This window comes from Dromiciops gliroides, chromosome 1 (genome assembly GCF_019393635.1).
Source record: "Dromiciops gliroides isolate mDroGli1 chromosome 1, mDroGli1.pri, whole genome shotgun sequence".
Taxonomy (NCBI): Eukaryota; Metazoa; Chordata; class Mammalia; order Microbiotheria; family Microbiotheriidae; genus Dromiciops; species Dromiciops gliroides.
Window position 1 is genome coordinate 553,801,668 of NC_057861.1, and position 25,060 is coordinate 553,826,727.

The 25,060-nt window shown below is 38.3% G+C and overlaps 1 protein-coding gene across 1 annotated transcript in view; it reads left to right on the top strand.

Moving 5' to 3' along the window:
- The first annotated feature begins 4,300 nt into the window (after nucleotides 1–4,300).
- The window catches only part of LOC122751601 (atrial natriuretic peptide receptor 2-like), a 137,270-nt gene continuing 116,510 nt past the window's right edge, over nucleotides 4,301–25,060 (top strand). The window contains 5 exon segments of the mRNA XM_043998712.1: nucleotides 4,301–4,390; nucleotides 4,635–4,740; nucleotides 16,411–16,548; nucleotides 18,323–18,326; nucleotides 22,342–22,465. Of these exon segments, the coding sequence (XP_043854647.1) occupies nucleotides 4,301–4,390; nucleotides 4,635–4,740; nucleotides 16,411–16,548; nucleotides 18,323–18,326; nucleotides 22,342–22,465 (462 nt within the window).

The window sequence follows — 25,060 nt, forward strand, 5'->3', positions numbered from 1 at the left end:
TGGCTTATCCAGATTTCATACCTTCTTCTGTGAAGACTCATTTTTCTAATTGCTTTGCGCGTGCATGTGTGTACGCATGTGCACGCGCATGTGTGTGTGTGTGTGTGTGTGTGTGTGAGAGAGAGAGAGAGAAAGAGAGAGAGAAAGAAAGAAAGAAAGAAAGAAAGAAAGAAAGAAAGAAAAAGAAAGAGAGAGAGAGAATGTCCTTCAAGATCCATAAGACTCTTCTGTGTCAGACTGCTTTTTTGGAAGGAGAGGAAATTTCCCCTCCTTTTTCTCTACCTCTCTCACTTTTTGGGACTTTTCTATGCTGGGAACCCACCATGCTAGAAACACCATGCCTTGTGCTATACTCAACTGGACCTCACTAGCCATTCTTTTGTGTTCTCTTCCTGTCTGTGATCTCAGAGGTGGCAAATCAATAAAAGATGTACCTGAGAGAGAGGGCACTCCTTACACAGTAATTTTGGGTGCTCCCCAGAATTTCTGAGAAGCCTTCCTTAGTATGGATAACAGAACCTAAACATTTGTTCTAAGTTTAAGAGCCTAATTTCAGGGGTTAAAGAGACTGGTTATCAAAGTCTCTTGCTCATTTGTCAAAATTTATTTGTTAATGTTCTTTAAAAGGAGAGTTGTGGGATGAAGTGCCATGCAACCAGGAGATGAAAGTAAAATCTAATACATATCTTACCATATTCTAGCAGAGTTTATTATTATTTAAAATTTTTTGGCAGGGCAATGAGGGTTAAGTGACTTGCCCAGGTTTACATAGCCAGTAAGTGTTAAGTGTCTGAGGCTGGATTTGAACTCAGATCCTCTTGAAACCAGGGCCAGTGCTTTATCCACTGTGCCACCTAGCTGCCCCAGCTAGCAGACTTTATTGAAGAATATACTACATCTCTCTGGTTTAGGGACTTTGGATGGTTTTGGAATGAGGAATATAATTACTGCCAAGACTCCTTCAGGTACTTCCAGAGAAAAGGCTTGCTTTTCTGAGCCTTTAGAATTGCTGTTCTTATGCCAACCACAAACTCACTCATATAGATACCAGTATGTGTATGTGTGAAGTTTACAGGGTGAATCTTTGGCAGTAATGCTGGATTTTTCTTGCTTATGTAGAGGGGGGAAAAGCCCCATTTTTGACATAATTTATCAGCAAAGCTTCATTTTCTGGCTGGTTTTGAAAGTTTCTGGACTACTCATTGAATACGGTAGACATGACTGAGCTCACAGATAGTCTTTCTGAACTAATAAATGGTCATTTGAGCAGCTCTGACTTGGCACAGATGCAATAATTTTCAGCAGTCTTACTTGGTTACAGCCTGGGATGTTCAAAACCTTTACGATGTATATGATAGACACAAAAATATCAAAGTATTGACATCAGAAGTTAGCTGATAAACCAGAGCCAACTAACATTCCAAGAGGCTAAAGTAGAAAAGAACTTCTTTTAAACCAGGACAAACTGACTCATCTCATGTGGCTTAGATATTGATACTCATCTGTTGGGTTACCTTCCAAAGAATGTATTGACTAAGTCATACTTTTGCTTTTTGGTTGCTCATGTATCATATCATTAGGCAGCCTAGGCTTAAGTTTTGTTGTTCAGTAATAGTCATGTTCAATTCTTTGTGATCCCATGGATCATACTGTCCATGGGGTTTTCTTGGCAAAGATACTGGAGTGGTTTTACATTTCCTTCTCCAGAGGATCACCTTTTGCCAAAACTCTCCACTATGACCTTGTATAACCTTGCACAGCATAGCTCATAGTTTCAGTGAGCTACACAGGCCCCTCTGCTACAACAAGGCAGTGATCCAGGAGGGATCACTTAAGTTTAGGCCTCACCAATTCCCTACTTATGGATTTCAAAAAGGCTTTTACCTAGTGTGGGGCAAAGAGTATTGGTGAGGGAAAAATGCCCTTCTTGACTCCTTGACTTCTTTTGTTGGAAAGAGAAATGCAAAAGTTGTGTAACAATAGTTCAAAATAAACCCTAAAGGTCATGAATGTTTAGGAAAGACAGTCTTAATATTCCCTTATTTGTCATATATTATTCATTTTTACCTTAGAGTTGAGAGAACATATTCAAATTCTTGATTAGGAAGGATGTATATATATATATATATATATACACATATATCTGTCAAACTATATTAAGTTAAATTAGATGTATCATCATCCTTCTCATTTTGGTCCTTTAATGTTCATCTACTTAGCTACCCATATGTACTGTTTTTACAGAATGGCATAAGATAGTTGAATGCCACTACTATTTGTGTTTGTAATACTAGAATATAAAACATATTCTAATAAATCTTGTATAACACATGATGTCATTGACTTGGAGCTGAAAAAGAGGTTATCTGGTTCAACTCTCATTTTATAGATAAAGAAATTTAGCCTTCAATTAAGTTCCTTGCCTAAGATCACAGAGGCAGTAGATAGAGCTAAGACTTGAGCTTACCCTAACAGCCCTTCTTATGATTTTGGGGAAAAATAAGTGAGTGCAGTGTGTACAACTCTCAAGTGGTTTTTTTTAGTAAATGTTTTGTATGAATAATTAAATTGTGAAGGGTTGTCCCCCACATGTATCCTGGAGGTGTCACTATGTGGCTTGAAAGGCATTATAAAGTTGTCAAAAGTTGGCTTAGAATTTGTCACTCAGTTTGCTATTTACCCTATATCAACCCTTTGAATGTCCAGTTTGAATTTCTGGGGGCTACATTTAACCAAGTAAAGGCAAGTAAGGGCAAAATAATTGAAACTGGGTTCAAATTTTACCTCATCTACTTGTTACTTTTTTGTGGGGCAATTAAGGTTAAGTGACTTGCCCAGGGTCACACAGCTAGTAAGTGTTAAGTGTCTGAGGTCGAATTTGAACTCAGAGTCCTCCTGAATCCAAGGCTGGTGCTTTATCTATTGTGGTACCTAGTTGCTCCCTAATTGTTACTTTTGAGACAGTGGGTCAGTCACTTAGACTTTAAGTCTCAATTTCTTTACCTATAAAACAAGAGGGTTGGAATAGTTGACTTATAAGACCCCTTCCATCTCCAAATCTGTGATGGAAGTGATCTTTGGTGAGGTTTGGTTTTTTATTGGGTGTGTGGGCAGGAGGGGTGTGTGTGTGTGTGTGTGTGTGTGTGTGTGTGTGAAGATGTTATGCAGGATAGTTTTTGTATTTTGATGAAAAGATACAAACATGATGCTAAAGGGGAGGAAGTCAAGCCACTTTTATGTTGACCAGGAGACTTCTTGTTTATTGTTTTTGAAAGAAATAATTCTGGGAATAGAAAAAAAATCTCATCTAATTTTAGTAATCTGAAATAAAGAATCCTCCTCAAAAATTAAGACAATTTAAAAGAACTATTTTGCCCATTATATGGCAGAAAGCCATTGGGTATGATTCTAGCTCTGTTATTAAATTTCCATTACCCAAAGACCAGGCCAACTAAATGCTGAGCAGCTCACCATTGGATGGTTGGCCACTTCGTGATTAATTTTTAGTACTATGGCTATTCACAGAGACTATCTTTAAGACTTGCAATCTTCATTGGTAGATGGAACATCTGTATTGATGAAATCACATACCCTTGCACCATGCAAGAAATATATGAAGTAAAGTTGAGAATAGCTAATTTATGTTGAGAAGAACAGGTTGTTCCTGAAATTGGACCATATGTACTCGTCTACTTTAAAAACTGCAGTTCACAAAGGTGACTGTCCCATTTTGGCCACATCAAAAGAGAAAAGACATAGAAAGGGACATCCACTTGTAAAAGTGAGATTCTAAGTAAATTTCTCCTCAATTTTTATTTAAACTTGTGGATAACAGAAAGATTGAATATGAAGCAGAATAGACAGCCAATAATCCCTGGAAAAGATACTTAGAGATACAGGAGCTGTCCAGGTGCTGAGGTGGTGCTGGAGTGTCATAAGGTTGACCTTCCAGACAGAAGGAGGGAGTAGGGAAGCTTGCAAGGAAGTGAGGAGGGGCAGGTGGGTTACCCTTTGGCGCCGCCCCTTGGTGCAGCTGGTGGCTGCTTCCATCCCAAGAGAGAATGAAGGAGTAGGTTGGGAGACAGAAAGCTGAGAAGAGAGAGGTCAGCTCTCTGGAAAAGCAGCCTGTCATTGTCTGGGAGAGCAAAACAACAGAGTTCTTCCTGGATGCATTTTCCTTTTAGGCAGCATGAAAGCCTCCCTGGTGCTCAGTTTTCCTTCCTGCTTACTGGTGGCTGAGGGCAGAAGCTGGGGGAGGAGGGTGGGAGGGGAGATAAACCATACTCTATTAGATAAAGACATGGGTACCTGGGTTCGTGGGATGGCTCTCTCCAAGAGGGAACAAGGGAGTACCAGTATGGGAGAGGGAAATAGCCATCCTCTGCTTATGGTAAAGGCTTTAGTGGCATGAAGGTATCTAAAATAATCTTTTCCAAGTCAGTTGAGAGTGTCCCGTGGGTGGCTATCTTTGGAGTCTGGTTGATTTTTAAACTTCCTCTTTTTAAACTTCCATGCTTCTCATAGAAGTTTCCTCTAAAGTTGGTGGGAAGGGTGGAGAGAAGGAACAATACAAAAAAGAAAGAAAATAGCCTTGTAGAGATTTGGTTTATAGATTTCACGTGGCCCCCTGGCAGGTGCTTCTGGTTGCCATTGCCCATGGGTGGCATGACCTGGACAACAGTGATTTTGACTGCTGGCCCCTGGAGAAACCTGATGAGATGAACATGCTGGATTGTGGAGGTGAGCAAGGTGCTCTGGAGGGGGCAGTGCCCATTTTGCTTTTTTATCTTTTGGTCTAAAATCTTTTGCCCTAAGCTATCTTTTTCTTTATTTAAAGTTTTTTTTATATTTGAATAGAATTTTATTTTCCAAAATATATATAAAAACAAAATTTTAACATCAATTAAAAAAAAAACTTTGTGTTCCAACTTCTCTTCCCCCCTCCATTCCCACCCCGCAACCACAAGAACTCAAGCAATTCAAAATAAATTATACATGAGTAGCTATCTTTGATCCTAAATGCATAATTGGAGGAGGGAAAACACCCAGAGAGATAAGGGACAGTGGTGTCTTGAATACATTTGTGGTTCTGGGTTGTCAACCCTCCAAAAGTGGTTTTCTAGTAAACTTCTAGCTAGTTTTCAAGGCATCCATATTTGTATTATTTCTACTGGATGTATTTCATTTTTATTCTGGTCCTTTAAGTTAGCAAAAGTAACTCAACTTGAACATTGAACATTTTCAGGTGTGACATTTAACAGCAACCATATGTGTCAGATATAGGAATCCTTTCTGATGAATTTATATTCACATATTTATTTATATTGATTTGATTTTAGAAATACACGCATAGGAATAAATCAGCTAAATTACAGATTTCTTTCTACATGGTTCATGAATTAAACTGAATCAACCACATGTTTCCACATCTCAGGGTTGCCAAATTCACTCACTTTTAATTCAAGAGGATTTAATAGAAGGGAAATAGAGTGGTCCCCACCCTCCCCAGCTGCATAACGTAATCATAAACTGTTAGGTTCCTAAAGTGGGAGAGATAATTTGACAGGTTAGGGATTTAGATAAATTTAGTTTTAAAATGTTTGGTCAAATTTAACATGTCAGCAGTATGTATGTATAATGATGTTTATTTTTAACATCAGTAGCGACTTAAATCAGGCAACTTAAAGTGGTTTGGTAAAACTTTGAGATTTGGTTATGACTGTAGGGAAATGTATCACTTCTAAGTACTTGCATAATTCCTGTCATTGTAGTGGGTTTGTAGTTACTTTTATGTCCTTAATCTATTCCTTTATCATGCTTTTAGAATGATTCAGTGGATTTACACACACACACACACACACACACACACACACACACATCACACTGGCATTACTAATAGGAAGATGATGGAAATTGTCCTTGTTTCTCCTCTCTTCTATTTTCTCATTACTTTTGGTACTATGTAATGGTATGAACTTAAATAATTGAATGCTTTACTTATTTTCCACTCTGTCATCAAAGTATCCCATCTCTCTTTTAAAACCTTATAGAGAACTAGCAGCATCAGCAACACTACCATGTGTTTTGGGTCACCATCAAATATAATTATGATCATATGCACATAAATCCCAAATATTAGAGCTGAACATCTAATCTACCTACCCCCCCCTCACAGATTAAGATATTAAGAACTAAAGGTGAAGTGATTTGTCTGAAATCACACAGCTAAAAAGTTGAAGAGCTTACAGTAAACCTAAGTCTTTCAGAGTCTTGCCTCCAATATCTAATTCTCTCTTCAACCATATCAAGCTTCCTCTCTGAAAATTAGTTTATTATCCCACATGCTACATTTACTTAAGTATAGGCCTATTCAAAAAGGAGTTTGACTTATAAATAAAAATGTTTTACTCCTGCTATATAGCTGCTCATTGCCTTATTCATTTTGATTTCTATTTCTTAAAAGAAAACTATAATTTTCTCTTTTTACTGAAATTACCCAATTGTACAGGTCATTTCCCACTATACAAAAAACCTTTCAGGGCAAATTATAGAAGAAAGTATTTTTTTCCTTACAGAGTAGTGATAGATGGGTTGACATGTTATTCTTATTCTGAATGTTTTGATTCAGTACCAAGAAAATACCATGAACAGAAAATAAACTTTTTATTGTCCCCATTGTGTATTTAGTCATCCAAGGAGGTTTATCAATGTTTATCAATTTTCAATGAGTCTAAAAATTATCTGGTTTGGGGAATTTTCTGTGTGTGTGTGTGTGTGTGTGTGTGTGTGTGTGTGTGTGTGCTAAAAGAGGTTAAAAAATAGGGACTTTTTTTGGGGGCAACGAGGGTTAAGTGACTTGTGCAGGGTCACACAACTAGTAAGTATCAAGTGTCTGAGGCCAGATTTGAACTCAGGTCCTTCTGAACCCAGGGCTGGTGCTTTATCCACTGCACCACCTAGCTGCCCCTAAAAACCTAGGGATATTTAGCTTAGAGAAGGGAAGAATAGTTTTCTTCATGAATTGGAAAGTCTGTAATAGGGAAGAGAGATTATGTTTATTCTCTTTGGGCCTAGGGTGCAGAATTAGGAGCAACAGAGAGAAGGCTGAGGGAGGGGGTACTAACTGGTTAGTGAATGAGTTACAGAAATATATGGGTATAATATTTAAAGGCTTGCAATTGAACAGAATATTTTCTTTAAGGAAGACTAGTTTGGCTGTAATATGCTAATATGCAGGATGGATTAGAAGGAGAAAACCCCAAGAAAGGAAGAATAGAGATTAAGTTCCTGGAACAGGTGAGGCAATCTCTTTATAGAAGTGATAGACAAGAAATATTTCAAAGAAAACATTGACAAGATGGAGAAAGGTTGAATCTGGGACATGAAGGAGAGCCATATCAAAAGTTTTGAGAATGGGCAGCTGGGAAACTGATATCATCAATATAGTGTCATACTGACATGATGGACAGGTGTGTAGATCATGGTACAGGAAAGCTGAAGTCAAGGTAAAGTTCAAAAATGAAAGGTAAGAATTATTGCTGGAGACAAGATCCAGAAAATGCTCAGAAGCTCAAAGTTGGAATGGAAACTGAGGTTCAGAAGCTAGCTTGGTAATTGGGAGTTGGGAAAAACACAAGTGCCAGAAGTCAAGGCAAGGCCATAACTAGGTAAACAAGCACAACAGCTGATTAGAGGCTGTGAAAACCAGATCATGGTCAGACAATGCTTTCTTTAGAGAATTTCTTCTATATTCACTATATATAGACAGGAGGTGGCAGCAGATAGACTACGTGTGGGAGATAGGATGTATGTAGGCTAGCCTGATTTGAATAGCAAATAGGGTTGGGGAGTCATTAGCACAGAAAGGAGAGACGAAGCCATGAAAATGAATGAATTCTTTTGGGGAGAGACTATATTGAAAAAAGACCATGGGGGTAAAGTAGAAATGTTGAGGAAAGCTTACATTTGTTGGGGATGGAAAGAGGAATCAGTGAAGTAGACAAACTATTGACAAAGTATTACTACTAGCTCTCAATAAAGGGCCAAGGAGAGATAGATCTAGGTTGAAAGTGTTACAAGAATAGCAATATCACAGAAGTTAAAGGAAGACAGAACTTGAAGAAGGTGGACCAAAATGTAGGAGATAAAAAATCCATTGCAGTTGTCAAAAAAAAAATTGGTCATCTTTTAGAAAGAAGTTTCTTTGGAGAGAGATAGCAGCCAGATTGCAGAGACTTAAATAGTGAGTGTGTAAAGAGAAAAATATAAGTAATGGAGGAGGAGGTACAGGAAGGTGGAACATTCAGTGACAGGAAAGAAAAGCTGGAGAATACTTGTAGATGAAGGAGATAGTAACCTATAAGAAAGGAGAGATGGATGGATGGAGACAGATGGAGAAAGAGAGAGACAGAGAGACAGGCAGAGAGAGAGTGAGCAAGCAAGCAAAAGAGAGAGACAGACAGAAAGAAATAGAGACTGAGGCAGGCAGGTAGAGACAGAGACAGAGACATTGAAATAGATAAAGACAGGCAGAGGCAAGGAGACAGAGAAAGAGAGACAAAGACAGATGAGACAAAAGGAAGGGGAAGGGGAAAGAGAGAGACAAAAAGAAAAAGATAGAGGTAGAGATAGAAAGACATAGAGAAAGAGAGAGAAGGATGGTGAAGGTGGAGGAGATGTGTAGGAATAGGATCTTTTAGAAGTTGAGAAGGGGTGTAGTCAAGGATACAGGTAACTTGAGAGAGTAGAAGAGGTGATTCCTCCTGAGACTGAACACCTGGAGGACAGGCTAAGCTTAAGGCTAGCTGTCTATCTATTAAAGTGGGCATGAAGGTGATGGAGGAGTTAACAGGGATGGCCTGGATCTTAGTGAAGTAGGAGGTCCCCTTATTTTAACTCACAAAATTAAATGGAAGCTACCATCTGTTAAAGAGCTTGAAGTTACAAAGAAATTTAAACTTAACAGCATAACTAGGCTTTTTCCATATATATAAAATAAATTGAAATTAAATAAGTCAAAATTAAAGCAAAATAAGCCTACACAGTTTGATTTATATCAGTGTTAATATATTCCGAACTTAAACATTAAATGTACATTTTTAAGGTTGTCATAGTAACATTTATCTTCAGTGAATACAAGACTTTTAGATGACACCCAAATCTGTCATGCTATTTGCCCCAAGTCAGCTTTTCCTTATTCTATACTTTTTGTTTTCATGAAGATTAGAAATGGTCAAAATGGTTCTGTAAGGATCCATTTGTAAGGATATTTTTGTGAGGGTAAGTTTTAAGTAAGCAGGTTTTTTTTTTTTTTACAACCTTACATGATCAAAGAACAGAAGCTTTTAGTTGGGAGAGAGAATAATAAAGGAAATTCAGAAAAGGCAGGAACCAAAGGGAAACCTGAACCATGTTGGTGATATTTCCCCACTGTCTAGCCTTCTTGAGTTCAATATCCATGCTAAATGCTTTTGTCTCTGGCTGTATTCTTTCCAGCCATCTCTTTTCCCCCGTAGAAATACAAGTCTGAGGATGCTCAGAAACCAAGATGTTTTTGTTGCAGGAGAAAAAAAAACCCCTATCATTATAACTATTTCAAATGTTTGTTTCCAGAGTTGACTGTAGAAAAGGGATAAAGTAGGTTAAGTTTGTCTTCCCCATATTTGCCTTTGAAGCTTTTGCCTTCCCCATTTTGCATTTCCTCTCCTCAAGCCCCTCCAAACAAGCCCTTATTGTAGCACTTTGTGGTGGCTAGTCTTTGCTAAGTGGCACCAAGACCCGTCCCCTCTTCTTTCCATCAAAATCTGTCCCATTTACTCAGTGCCTTATTTTCTTTCTTTCTTTCTTTCTTTTTTTTTTTTTACGGGGCAATGGGGTTAAGTGATTTGCCCAGGGTCACACAACTAATAAGTGTTAAGTGTCTGAGGTCGGATTTGAACTCAGGAACTCCTGAATCCAGGGCCCGTGCTTTATCCACTGCGCCACCTAGCCGCCCCCAGTGCCTTATTTTCTAAAGCCAGTTGCTTTGATAACCTGTAACCAAGGCTAAAAGCACAGTTGGGTCACAATAGAATGGGTCAATGGGTTCCCCATTTTAGGTAATATATTTTCATTTTAATGGGGGCTTTCTAGGAACTAACCCAGAGGAAGGACTCTACTATTCAGACACTGTGGCAGGCTGATAGGAAACAGAACTTGTACTGGGAAGGATTTTGCTGTCCCCTAGAAAAGCATATGTTTCCTGTAGAAACATTCCTGTTTAACCTATAGGAGTCTTACCCCTGTTATACTAAGTGGCTGTTTTCTATTGGGAAGCCTGACTGCTTTTGCCTCCAGTCAGCCAATAAGCATTTATTAAGTGCTTATTGTGTCCCTGACACTGTGCTAAGAACTGGGGTTACAAAGCAGGCAAAACCTGGTCCCTAACATCAATGAACTTGTATTCGAATGGGAGAGACATTAGAATAAGACAGAAGATCTCTGTTGTGTAAACGATGGGAGGTCATCTCAGAAGGAAGCCCTCTTCACGGTAGACTTAACCAGGATAGGACAGGTCCAGGGCATTTGTGCACTGTAGCCAAAGTTTACAAACTGAGTAGTTTACTATTCACCAGAGGCTTTAATTCTCTCTAATACAACTTGAGTTATCACAGCTCCAGAGAACAGAGAATTTTCTGGAATTAAAAATATGTACATTTATTAAAAAGTAAAAATTAAATGTCCCTGGTCACTTCCTATGAATGTTGTACCCCAGGCCGCTGTTTACACTGGTTACTCCAAGTCTCATTACTTAGAGTCAACATGTTTTTCCAAACCAATCCCCCCTCCCTTCCCCCCCCCCCTCCACACACACATACTGTTAACTTGAGGATAATGTCAGGGTGTTAACTGGTACATACAAGTCAGGGGCTGTCATCCTGCCTCAAGAACTACTCTCAGCTATGCTCATGTGAAATGGGAGCAGACTTCACAACAGAAATCATTCACACAAATTCCAAGAACTTAGAGAATGGCTTCTTAACGAGTCTACCAACTCCTAAAGAGCCCAGGGATAGATTTTAGTGGGTTTGTGTACTTGGATGGAAAAAAATTAACATTTAATTTCCTTAATCTCTAAATGAAATTAAACATTTCCTTTAATGTCTCTATGGCAACAGATATTATCCTGAGAAGTGGTGCCAAGGTTTTACGAGACTTCCAAAGGGGTCTATGATACAAAAAAAGTTAAGAACCCTTGAGTTAATTAGAAGCTCTGTCCAGGAACACACCTTAAAGTTCAACATCTGTTCAGCATTTGTTGTTGTTCAACAAAGTTCAACATTTTTTATTTAAATAAAAGCATACATTCTATCATAAGATTTTTTCATAGTTACCTCTTTTCTTTTATTATGCATTCTGTGAGTCTTAATTAAGTCCATCTAGAGAGGTAATGGGAACAAAAAGAAATTAATTAACCACTTGAAACTTTAACGGGTTTTAGTGACAGTATTCAGCAGTACAACAATATACAGTAGTAGTTTGTTATTTATATAGTAATCAAACTATAGGGAGACACAGGTGAGGACTCAGCAGAAAGCCAGAAAAAAAGGACCCTGAGAATACAAAGAGAGTCCTAAGAGTTCATGCACTAAAAATCATGTACTTTATTCAAATGATAGACCTCAGTAGAGGCAGCTAGTGGCACAGTGGATAGACTCTTGGGCCTAGAGAAAGGAAGATCTGAGTCTAAATTTGGTCTCAGACACTTATGATCTGTGTGACCCTGGTCAAGTTACTTAACTTCTGTCTGCCTCAGTTTCCTCAACTGTAAAAAGGGGAGAATAAGAGTACCTGTACCTCAAAGGGTCATTGTGAGGATCAAATGAAATGATTATATATATATATATATATATATACACACACATACATATCTACATATCTATATATTTATATCTATATCTATACACATACACATAAACATATACATATAGCACTTAGCCCACTGCCAGGCACAAAGTAGGTGCTATATAAATGCATATTTCCTTCCCCTTCTCCTTCCCTGGGGCTTCACTCAGATCCCTTAATTCTTATTTTGAACAAAGTTTTAACAAGCTTGGCTATTTTGTTTTCCAGCCCATATCTAGTGGAAAGGAGTGGTAGCTGCTGTAGTCAGGCACATTCACAATAATAAGTGATTTCTGACAACCCTGACAATAAGGAAGGAGATGAAAAAGACTATAGAAGCAGACACAAACATTCCTAAAGCTAAGCAGTTTGAGTTCATTTAGTGCAGAAGCAAATATTCCTACCCACTTCAATATTTCCTGAAGGCATCATGATTTTATAGTACAGTATAATAATTGATGTTCAGTTTTTTCTTCTTTGTTATTTTATGCCCAGCATCTGGTGCTTTGCATATAATTGGCATTAAAAGAATGTTGGTAGAATTACATTCAATAATGACCCTTATTGTCAAGAAAAGATTAACTTATTTTTAGCATATATTTTCTTTTCTTTTTTTCTTTCTTTTTTTGGCAAGGCAAGGAGGGTTAAATGACTTGCCCAGGGTCACACAGCCAGTAAGTGTCAAGTGTCTGAGGCCGGATTTTGAACTCAGGTCCTCTTGAATTCAGAGCCTGTGCTTTATCCACTGAACCACCTAGCTGCCCCAGCATATATTTTCTTTCTTTCTTTCTTTTTTAGTGCAGCAAACATTTATTTTATTTTTTCCAGTTACATGTTAGGGTAGTTTTCAATATTCATTTTCATAAGATTTAGAGTTCCAAATTTTTCTCCCTCCCTCCCTTTCCTCCCCCCTTCACAAGACATCACCCAATCTGATATAGGTTATATATGTACAATCCACAAGTGCTCTTTTTATCAGTTCTTTTTATGGGGGTGGATAGTATGCTTCTTATTAGTCCCTTGGGATTGTCTTGGATCATTGCATTGCTGAGAGTAGTTAAGTCATTCACAATTGCTCATCGAACAATACTGCTGTCACTATGCACAATGTCCTCCCAGTTCTGCTCACTTCACTATATATCAGTTCATATGAGTCTTTCCAGATTTTTCTGGGATCATCCTGTTTGTCATTTCCTATAGCACAATACTTATCCACTACAATCATATACCACAGCTTCTTCAGTCATTCCTCAATCGATGGACATTCCCTTGATTCCCAATTCTTAGCCACCACAAAGAGTTGCTATAAATATTTTTATACCACTTCCCCCCTTTTCTCTTTTTCATAATTACTATTGTTAACTGTTTCCCTCCATCCTATTCCCTTCCCCATGATATTTACTCTATTATCTATCTTCTTTCACCCTATCCCTCTTCAAAAGGGATTTACTTCTGTCTGTCCCCTCCCCCAATTTGCCTTCCCTTCTTTTGCCCCTTTCTCATTATCCCCTTCCCCTCCTATTTTCCTGCAGGGTTAGATAGATTACTCAACACAATTGAGTGTGTATGTTATTCCCTCCTTGAGCCAATTCTGATGAGATTGAGGTCTTTGAACCTATTCTGATGAGTGTAAAAATAATTTACTGCCCTGCTCCTCCCCATCTCTTCCCCCACTCCATAAGCCCTTTCCTGTTTCTTTCATGTGGGATTTCACCCCATGCTACCTCTGCCCTTCCCCCTCCCTCAGTGCATTCCCCTCACCCCTAAATTTAACCCTAAAGATGTCATCATGGGTCAGCTAGGTGACACAGTAGACAAAGCATCCACTCTGGACCCAGGGGGATCCGAGCCAAAACCTAGCCTCAGACACAAGACCCACTGCACCAAGTATATATTTTCAAAAAAGACAAGGAAAAAAAAGAAGATGAGGAAGTATATAATAAGGATTGGGACTGGACTTGTAATTTTATTGGCATTAGGAGCTCTAGATAAGGAAACTCTTTACCAGTCTAGGTCAGCACCTTTTCTTTGGCTTATAGGCTTAGAGTTGCCTACAACACTGAAAGGAGAAGTGATTTGGCTAGTTACACAATCAGTATTGGTCAGAAACAGGACTTGAACCCAGGTCTTCATGTCTCTGAGGCTAGTTCTCTATCTGCTATGGCATCCCACCTCACTATAAGCCATTTTAGGAATATTATTATCTGGTACGGAGATGACCCTGGGTCCTTAAGGTCTGTGTTAGTAGAACCCAAACTCTATCATATCCTTCCAAAATGGGAAGTCTTGAAAACACACTTGATTAATGTGATTGCATTTCTGTTTTCTGAGGATCAGCCTAGTAGAGTTGGAAGATCAGATGCAATCAATGCTGGTGGAAGGACTACCCATACCAGTTAAGTCACAAGGCCTTTAAGTTTTTTGGGGGGTTACTTCTTTCTTGTAAGGGTACAAGGAAGTCATGACTAATTGCAACTTCAGTGAACTGTTAATAAAGTATGCCTCCTTTCTCTCACTGGAGAAATATTGTAACAAATTTATAGAACCATAGGATTAGAGAGGGAAGGTACCTTTGAACTCATTTAGTGCAATGCCTTTATTTTATGGTTGAGAAAAATGAGACTCAGAGATGTTAGCTGTCCAAGTTCAGACAGATAGAACGTAAAGGAAACAGTATTTGGGGCCCTCCAACTCCAAATCCTGCACTCTTTCCACTGGACATATGAGTGTCCAATGAGGAATGTACTGTCATACATGGTTGATGTGTTGATTTGTTTAGCAGGGGAATTGTTTGAAGGGGAAAGGATCATGGTGAGAGAGCTGGAAGGGCCTTCTGAAGCCATTTAGTCTAGTTCCCTCATTTTACAGATGAGGAAACTGAGTCCCAGAAATATTAAGTTTGGTGGGAAGTGACAGCAGTATTTTAAAAAAATGTATCAGTTAAGAGGGCAGCTAGGTGGCACAGTGGATAAAGCCCCGGCCCTGGATTCAGGAGGACCTGAGTTCAAATCTAGCCTCAGACACTTGACACTTACTAGCTGTGTGACCCTGGGCAAGTCACTTAACCCTCATTGCCCCACCCAAAAAAATGTAGCAGTTAAACAGGACAACTACATGGCACAATGAAGAAAGTGCTAGACTTGGAGTCAGGAAAACTCATCTTCCTGCGTTCAAATCTGACCTCAGACACTTACTGGCAGTGTGACCCCTGGGCAAGTCACCTAACTTTGTTTGTCCCAGCTCCTCATCTATAAAATGAGCTGGAGAAGGAAATGGCAAACTACTCCAATATCTTTGCCAAGAAAACCCGCAATGGGGTCATGAAAGTTCGAAAATGATTGAACAATAACAAAATCAGTAGAACAATTATTTATTTATTTATTTATTTTTTTAGTGAGGCAGTTGGGGTTAAGTGACTTGCCCAGGGTCACACAGCTAGTGTTAAGTGTCTGAGGCCGGATTTGAACTCAGGTACTCCTGAATCCAGGGCCGGTGCTCTATCCACTGAGCCACCTAGCTGCCCCCACAATTATTTATTTTTTAAAAAAAGAAACAAGGCAGCCTTTTGGTTTAAGTACTCACCTGGCCTTTGTTTCTTGAAGTTTTTCTTATTTTCACTGAAGCATTTGTAAATGACTTTGGATGTTTTTGTTTGTTTGTTTTGTTTTGTTTTTCAGTGAGGCAGTTGGGGTTAAGTGACTTGCCCAGGGTCACACAGCTAGTAAGTGTTAAGTGTCTGAGGCCGGATTTGAACTCAGGTACTCCTGACTCCAGGGCTGGTGCTCTATCTACTGCGCCACCTAGCTGCCCCAACTTTGGATGTTTTTAAAAGAATGAATGAAAACAATATAGAAAGAGATGGCCGATCTTTAAAAGGAGATTTTTTTTTTTTTGGTGAGGCAATTGGGGTTAAGTGACTTGCCCAGGGTCACACAACCAGTAAGTGTTAAGTGTCTGAGGCCGGATTTGAACTCAGGTCCTCCTGACTCCAGGGCCAGTGCTCTATCCACTGCTCCACCTAGTTGCCCCTAAAAGGAGATTTTTAATGTGTTTCAAGCCTTTATAAATAAATTACATCATGTCAATGTAAGTTAACATTCTTATTTGAAAATAGAAAGCAGATATATTGATTTTTCTTGTGTTACAAGTACAGGTTGCCTCGTGGCAGGAAATATCCTTTCTTCTACCAGAGGAAATCAGACTCACACTTTTGTAATTGAACTTTTGAGGATGAGCTATAACTTCTTTCCTGTAAAGAATGCTTTGGGGACTGGGGATTTGTTGTGATCATTGGGCAGCCTCAGCAGCCAGTAATACTGACATAATAATCTCTGGTGGAAATGGTGGGGTGACCTGGTAGGGGTCGAATGCATGGGAAACCAGTTCTTGGTTTTCTTGATCCCTTTTGGTTGAATTTTTTTCCAGATAAAGCAGTTAGAAGTCCTGGGATTAACACATTAAAACTTTGTTCTGTGCTATTGTTTAGTGTGGAATAATTAATGCTATTTAGTTTTGCTTTCTTTCTAGGTCTAGAGATGGCATGGGTCCATTGACCACCAGAGAAGGCTATCAGTGGGGAACCTTTTAATGTGACCTATGCTGTCTTTGCTTCAGATGACTTTTATGACTATGCTATCAGAAATGGAATCCTTTCCCACAGGTATAGTCTTGCCTAGAGGCTTCTTCAAGTTTCAAAATACTTACCAATGTCATGAATTTCCAATATTCTCTGATAAGTGCAACAATGACCTACTTGTAGTGTATGTGATGACTGAATTCTGACCTTTCCTCAACTGGATAGATTGCTTTTGGATATTCACTGATCCTTTTGCAGTCAATGGAAAGTTAGTGCAAGTAGGTGACATGAGCCTGGGGTCTCTGTCTAAGGATCAGTCACATAAATTCTCCCTGATAATGGAGGACATCATCCTCAGATAAACTAAATATATCACTTAAGACAATTTTAGCTTCATTATTCTTTCCTACTGCAACTCACCCTGCCTCCACCCCTTTAAAACCAGAGCTACACTTTCATTCCCTGCTCCTCAAATTCAAGAAGCTACAAGCTTTGGAATGCCCAAAAGATGGAACAAGAGAAATAAGACCTGGAAAGTTAATAAACTGTCCAATAAATGCCTGCTTAACTGAGAGTTGGATGCAAATGACAGGTCAAATCCTATTAGCTTGAATACCATTAGCAAAATCACTGACAGCTCTGGTCATTGGTTTTGGCTGGTGGGTATCTCAAGAATTTGCTTATAGGAGAGTCCTACATAATGCTTCTTATACCCTTCTACCCTGTCCTGTATCAGGCTTAAATTGGAGCCCTCTCTCTTTCTCTTCCTACCACCCTGCTTGGGTTAGTGGGTGAAGATAGGAGATGGTAATAGGATGGACCCTATGATGCCAAAACTATAGTTTTCATCAATAAAACCATATACTTCATTGGAAAAATTAAAAAAAAAAGTCCCAGCTTCTCATGATGACTCATCCACTCTGAGTGATGTTCAACATACAATGAAAGTCTCCTAAAATGAATGAATTGAGGCTTTGGTGTTCATTGTAACAGGATTCATCATACCAGGTACAAGGTCCAATTAGATTGAAGGAATTGAGTGAAACGATTTGGTATTTTTCTCTGAGAGTGAAGTGAAGCTCACATCTTGAAAAAACACTCTGAAAACTTTCTTAGTTTTAACTATTTTAGTATTAGCCAGTTTTCTTTTCCTCTCAGGAGTTTCTCCCCTTTAAAGTAAAAAAGAAAAGACACAAAGCACATGGCAAAGGTGAGAAAACAATGGTACCACAGAGGTCATATGTTGCATCTATTTAGAAGGTAGCAATCACACAGGACATGATATATTCTTCATGCTATGAATAAGGAAGGCAATTGATAACACTATCACACCTGACAATTGGTCAGTGCAAATGATAGTGGGGAAAGGGAACATGAAATAGTAGAAAGTACAATATCCCAGGTCTCTAAAGAATCTGGTTTCTAGTCCCAGATTTTTCACTAACTTAATGTGTGACCATGGGAAAGTCACTTTGTGTCTGAAGGCCTCAATCTTCTCATCTATGGAGTAAAAGATCTGAAAGGTACCTTCCAACGTTAAAATCCAATAACTTTCTAAATGTCTCCATATTTTGTGTCATTGTACATTTGAAAGTATTTATACTATTCACTTTTCTATGAGTATCAGTGGGGTTCTTGAATTTCACTATTTCTCACCAAAGCAACTCAGATCTTTGAGAGCAGGGATTGTCTTTTACCTTTTTTGTATTCCCAACTCTTAGCACACTGCCTGGCACTTAGAAATGTTTACTGACCAACACCTATAATTGCCCTTCATTGTAGCCAGGAAAAGGGGAGGAAAAGACCTTTAGAAATGTAGTGATTTGGTTGATAATAGGGGTTGTAGGAGGCTCAATAGGATAGTTAGGTGATACAGTAGTTTGTTTAGCTGTTCCCCAATTGATGGTCATTCCTTTGATTTCCAATTCTTAGTAAGTACAAAAAGGGCTGCTATAAATATTTTTGTACAAATAGGTCTTTTTCTCTTTTGGGGGATGTCTTTGGGATATAAACCTAGCAATGGTATTGTTGGATCAAAGGGTATGCACAGTTCTATAGCCCTTTGCACATAGTTCCAAATTGCTCTCTAAAATGGTTGGATCTTTTCATAACTCTACCAAGAGTGGATTAGTGTCTCAGTTTTCCCACATCCCTTTCAACATCCAATATTTTCCATTTTTGTTATATTTGCCAATCTGATAGGTGCAAGGTGATACCTCAGAGTTGTTTTGAGTTGCATTTCTCTGATCAATAATGGTCTAGAGCATTTTTTCATATGATTATAGATAGCTTTGATTTCTTTGTCTGAAAACTGCCTGTTCATATCCTTTGACTATCAATTGGGGAATGACTTGTATTTTTATAAATTTGACTCAGTTCTCTATATATTTGTGAAATGAGGCCTTTATCAGAGATATTTGTTTCAAAAATTCTTTCCCAGTTTTCTATTTCCCTTGTAATCTTGGTTATATTAGTTTTATTTGTGTGAAAGCTTTTTAATTTTATATAGTCAAAATGATCTATTGTACATTTAATTTTATTCTCTATGGTACAGTAGATAGAATACCCAGCTTGGAGTCAGGAAGACTTATCTTCATGAGTTCAAATCTGGTCTCAGACACTTCCTAGCTGTGTGACCCTGGGCAAGTCACTTAACCCTGTTTGCCTCAGTTTCCTCATCTGTAAAATGAATTGGAGAAGGAAATGCCAAACCACTCTAGTATCTGCCAAGAAAACCCCAAATGGGATCACAAAGAGTTGGACACGACTGAAATGACTAAACAATGATAACAACAAAGAAAGCTAAAAATACAAGAGAATAAATGATTTTTGCAAAATACCAGCTCCCTTAGAGCCCTGTCTTTCCTTTCCTTTCCCATTTTTGACTACTGATTTCTATTCAGTTAAATAAACGAATGGGTTTTGTTAGAGTACCTAGCACCTTTTTGAAGCTAACTACTAATTAGATCATGGTGAAAAATTTAAATGAGAGGAGAGATTACATAGGGAATGAGGGAAAGAACAGAAGCCAAATTGGTGAAAGATTTTGCTAAGGTTTTTTTCATCTATTGTTTTAAGTGATCCCATATATTAATTGCCATTGTACTTAAATCTCCATTCAGTTCAATTAAATTAAATGATTGAGCCAATCATGAAACCCACTATAACAGTCTCAGTGTAAAAAGAATAAGAATATGCATTACTCACATAAAACCGCTGCTTTTGCCACATTGAAATTCTTTTCACATTTCAATTTGGGTATTTTTCCTCTTACATTTGTACAGAGCATCTATGCCATGACTCATGAAGAGAAACTCATTGTAAGAGTTGAGCCAGATTACAAAATAGATTTCCTTTTTTCTAAAACTTAACTGGAAGATTCAGGCATTTTAAAATTGCTGTCATTCAGTCAGCTATGAACATGATTTAGAAAAAAACCACCACAATTTTTCAGATAATGTAAAATGCATTATGGAATAGTGAAGAATTAACTGAAATTGTCATTTTCAACTCCTGAACATTTTTGTTCCTGTGGAATGATATTACTAAGATTGAAAATGAAAGTAACAGATACATCACAAAATTGATACAGAGAGCAAAAGCTAACCTTAATTTCAAATTGCCTAGCTTGGTGGTGTGGTCTTAGGGAGTGCAGGCTTAGGAACTGCATGAGGTCTTCATTATCGCTACTGATAAAAAGTCTTAGTAAAGACTTTGCCTATGCATTGTTTCATTTTAGCTTCACCAAAAGTCCTATGAGGTAGGCAGAGCAAGTACTATTCACATTTTACAGAAAAGGAAATGATAGCTCAGAGGGGATAAGTATTTTGGTGAAGATCCTAGAGTCACTAAGCATCCTCAGGGTAGAATTCAGGTCTGCTCCACTATATTCCCACTCATTGTGTGATTACTGTAATTTTTCAAATAATATACTAAGAAAGTTCAAACTCTGGAAGGTTTTGCCAAGTTAGAGCAGGGATTGTCTTTTACCTTTTTTTGTATTCCCAACTTTTAGCACACTGCTTGGCACTGAGTAAGTGCTTAACAAATGTTTACTGACCAACAACTATAACTGCCCTTCATTGTAGCCAGGAAAAGGGGAGGAAAAGACCTTTAGAAATGGAGTGACATGGTTGATAATGGTGGTTGTAGGAGGCTCAATAGTACAGTTAGGTGATACAGTATCCAGTGATGAAGCATATTTAATTTATGAGAACCAGCATGGCTAAATTTGGAGGTCATCAACATATTGGGGCAGCACAAATGATAATGTTTTTAAGGCTGTGTCTCATTAACAGCTTCAGATCACCACTTCCCATTTTGGCTATATAGCCACATACCAGATAACATAGAGTATCATAGAGATACCAAGTATCACAGAGTGGCCAACAGGGGCAGTTGTAGCAAGGAGGAGAATATGTATTTATGTACAAAGAGCAAGAAATACTTGGTCTTTTGTTAGTGGTGAAAATGCTTAAGTATAATTTTTGAGGAAGCCACAGTTGTAATAACCATTTCTAATTCAAAATTGTTCACTAGGTACTTTAGTCCATTAAAAATTTTTTTTTCAGGGCAATGGGGGTTAAGTGACTTGCCCAGGGTCACACAGCTAGTAAGTGTCAAGTGTCTGAGGCCAGATTTGAACTCAGGTACTCCTGAATCCAGGGCTGGTGCTTTATCCACTGAGCCACCTAGTTGCCCTCTTAATTTTTAATATAGCAATCAAATGATTTCTGGGGAGGTGAAATATTTGAAGAGACTTTGCTATAGAGTAGCATTGACCATAAAATCAAGGCAGAGATGAAGAGACAGCATGATATAGTGAAAGGAGTATTAGATTAATATTTTCCAGCTCAAACACTTATTAGCCATGTGACTGAATAGGTTGCTTAATCTCTCATCTGAAAAACAGGGAAAGTATTTCTTACATTAACAGACTTAAAAACATTGAGGGAAAATAAGGGTTTCATTTGTTTGTTTTGTTTTAGTAGGTGTCTAGTAAACACTAGATAGAATTAGCTATATCCTTTATCAAAATTTATCAGATTTTTGTGTTTAATTATTTTTTATTTTGTATTATAGTTTGTATTTAATTCTGCTCACTTCCTGTGTGATCTTAGAAAGTCACTGAACCTCTTTGAGTTGTAGTATTCTTATCTGTAAAATGAATTGGTTGAACTAGATTAAAATAAAATCCCTTCTAATTCTTTCCAATGCGAAATCCCTTTCAATGATCTCTGAATTTTTCCATTCCCCCCTTGCCTATGTAGATACTGTCACCCCATATGGAATAAGTAAAAAGGCATCTTCTAGAAATGCTGATTGTTTTGCTAAATTGATGCTCACATGATATTTATGGTAAGTGAGAATTTCTTTGAGGGTAAGAGTGTTCTCTCATTCATGGAAACTTCCCCTGCAACTTGGTGCTCCAGAAAATGTATATTATCTCCAACAAAAGAGTACTCTTGTTCCCAAGAGAATGTTTTATTTAGCTGAGCCTATTATAGGTCCCTTATGACTAATATTTAGTTGTTTGGCTCAATTTTCAGATAAGGCTTCACATTTTGTACCTGTTATTTGGAGAACTTTTTGCTACTCCATTTAGACATCAGCATCTAAGGGACAGTGTCAATCAGAGGAAGCCAAACTTGAGTACCAAAAGACTGAAGATGTGGTGTATTTGTTGTGACTGAAATAAACCCATGTGGGGTTATTGATGTTTACTTTTACATGTGGTTTAATGAGTAGGACATGGATGACCTCTCTTGGATCTAGGAACGTAATTTCTAGAAATGGGGAAGGGAAGGGGAGAAGGCGATAGTGCAAGGAGGAAATGAGAGTTAATAAAAAACACAAACCTCTAAACATTTTTGTTCATCTAGCAATGCAAGTGCTGCAAAGAAATTCTGTGAAGACGTAGAGTGCCCTGCCAACTGGAAGGAAGCAAATGGAGAGAACTGCTGTGTCCCCCGTGCTAACATTCATTCTTGTCCTTTGGCTTTCATGGTTAGTAAGTAGTTAGTAGTGGGATGATTTCTATGGGCTCTTTCTTTCTTTTTTAACTGTCTTTTCTTTCACTATTTTTTTTTTCAGTGATGCAATTGGGGTTAAGTGACTTGCCCAGGGTCACACAGCTAGTAAGTGTTAAGTGTCTGAGGCCGGATTTGAACTCAGGTACTTCTGACCCCAGGGCCGGTGCTCTATCCACTGCGCCGCCTAGCTGTCCTGGGTAATTCAATGTATATAGACATGTATACATGTTCCAGGAACAGGGAGAAAGGAGAGGGGTAACAAGGTCAAATCGAGGGAAGAGAAAGAGGGGAGTAGGTAGCGGTACCAGGTGCTGATAAGGCTTAGGAATGTCGAAAAGGAAGAGGCAGGAAACATCTTTCTATCTGGTCACAATTAATTTATGACAAGGACTGGGGTCTGGTATATATGCAGGGGGAGGGAAGAGGGGTACCAGGCAGGCCAAAGACATGATTTTTATTACAGGTAGTAAAACTAAAACATAGCTGACAAGCAATAAGACTAAGCAGGGGCAAATGGAACTAACGAGCAGTAAAACTTAGACAGAGACAGAAGGAACTGACTATACTGGGGGCTGGGTACTTTCCAGATCCCATCCTCAGTGTCTAAACTGACTCAAATCTATCATCCCATACACTTAGCAAAGAAAATGGAGCAGTTTGCCATTTTCTTCTCCAGCTCATTTTACAGATGAGGAACTAAGGCAAACAGGGTGAAGTGACTCACCCAGGGTCATAAAGCTAGGAAGTGTCTGAGGCCAGATTTGAACTCAGGAAGATGAGTCTCCTTTTCTTCCAGGCCTGTCACTCTATCCATTGTGCCACCTACCTGCCTGATAGCAAAATTAGTGTGGTTAAGACTTGGATCTCTCAACTCCAAGGTCCTTTCTCCACCATATATTGCCTCTCATTAAACTTTAGAACTTGACAGTGCATCTGAATCTATTCCTTCCTTTGTATCCTAATTCTTATAACTAACAACATGGTTTCTAATATGAAAACATATTAATATTTTTGAAGTTGGTATAAAAGAATGAAAAAGTTTTTATTTAGTGCTTAGTATACATCAAACACTATACTATAACATTATATATGGTCAGAATCTTCCACAAAATTATATTTTTTGTATCAGCCAGAGTGAATAATGTTGTGAATACAATAGGAAATTAAATTTTTAAAAAATGTGTGATGACTACTGCTTCCCTTCTTTTGTTTCCCAATTGGATTGTAACCTTCTTGTGGGTACTTCAAAGTAATCCTCAGGACACTTAGCACAATGCATATGGAAGACACTCAAACATTTGTTAAATGAGTGAATAGGGTTCTTTTTTCTTATAGCTACAAGTCTCCTTTTGTGGGGAAAACCTTGGAAAGTTTAGTCACCAGATAAGCCCAGGTCCAGTGCCAGTCATAGAAATCACTGGAAGAGAATTATAAGGCTCTATTTAGGAACATCAGAATATGCATATGTATATATGTATGTACATGTGGTATGTATATACACATATATAATTTAATCAGATCTCTTGAGATTTTGTTAGTATGGGGAAATCTAAGTAAGGAAACTTTGATTAAGATTGATTGATTGATTTTTGTGGGTCAATGAGGGTTAAGTGACTTGCCCAGGGTCACATAGCTAGTAAGCGTCAAGTGTCTGATGTCGGATTTGAACTCAGGTCCTCCTGAATCCAGGGCTGATGTTTTATCCACTGTGCCATTCTAGCTGCCCCCTAAGACTGATAATTGATATGGAGGCATCTCTAACTCAATTTGTCCAAAACAGAATTTATTATCTTATCCCGAAATTGCCCCTCTCTCCAACTTTCTTATTATTGTCATCCTGACAGTCATTTAAGCTTGAAACCCAGCTATCATCCTTGATTCCTCACTTTCAACTCATATAATCAATCTGTTAGAACAAATCTTGTGATATCTACCTTTATAACATACTTCACATATGTTTCCTCCCAATCACACAGTTCAAGGCCCTCATCACCTGTTGTCTGGACAATTGAAATAGCCTCCTAATTGGCCTCGAGTCTTCCCCATTCCAATCCATCCTCCAGTCAGCTGTGAAAGTGATTTGTGCACAGGTCTATTTGTGCACACCCTCCTTTCCTCAGGCCTGAGGAAGGTAGAAACACCTAGAAGCATAACTCTATTGCTTAGAAGCTTAGAAATGTCCTTAGTTGATATGGAGTAAGAGTATTTTTTTTTGTGAGGCAATTGGGGTTAAGTGACTTGCCCAGATCACACAGCTAGTAAGTGTTAAGTGTCTGAGGTCAAATTTGAACTCAGGTCCTCCTGACTCCAGCTGCACCACCTAGCTGCCCCGAGTAAGAGTCTTATGATATTTACACATATATCCGCATGGATATATATATATGCATATATATGTACCATTAAAACTTTCATTTTATGTATGAAGTAAAATTTTAAAAATATTTAGAAATAAACTGCAAATTAAATAATGAACTCTACCTTTATTCCTGAGAAAGAGAAATGTTTATCATTCTCCCAGTGTTAGCCTACACAGTTATCACCATGCAGCCCAGAGCATAGACACAGCCAC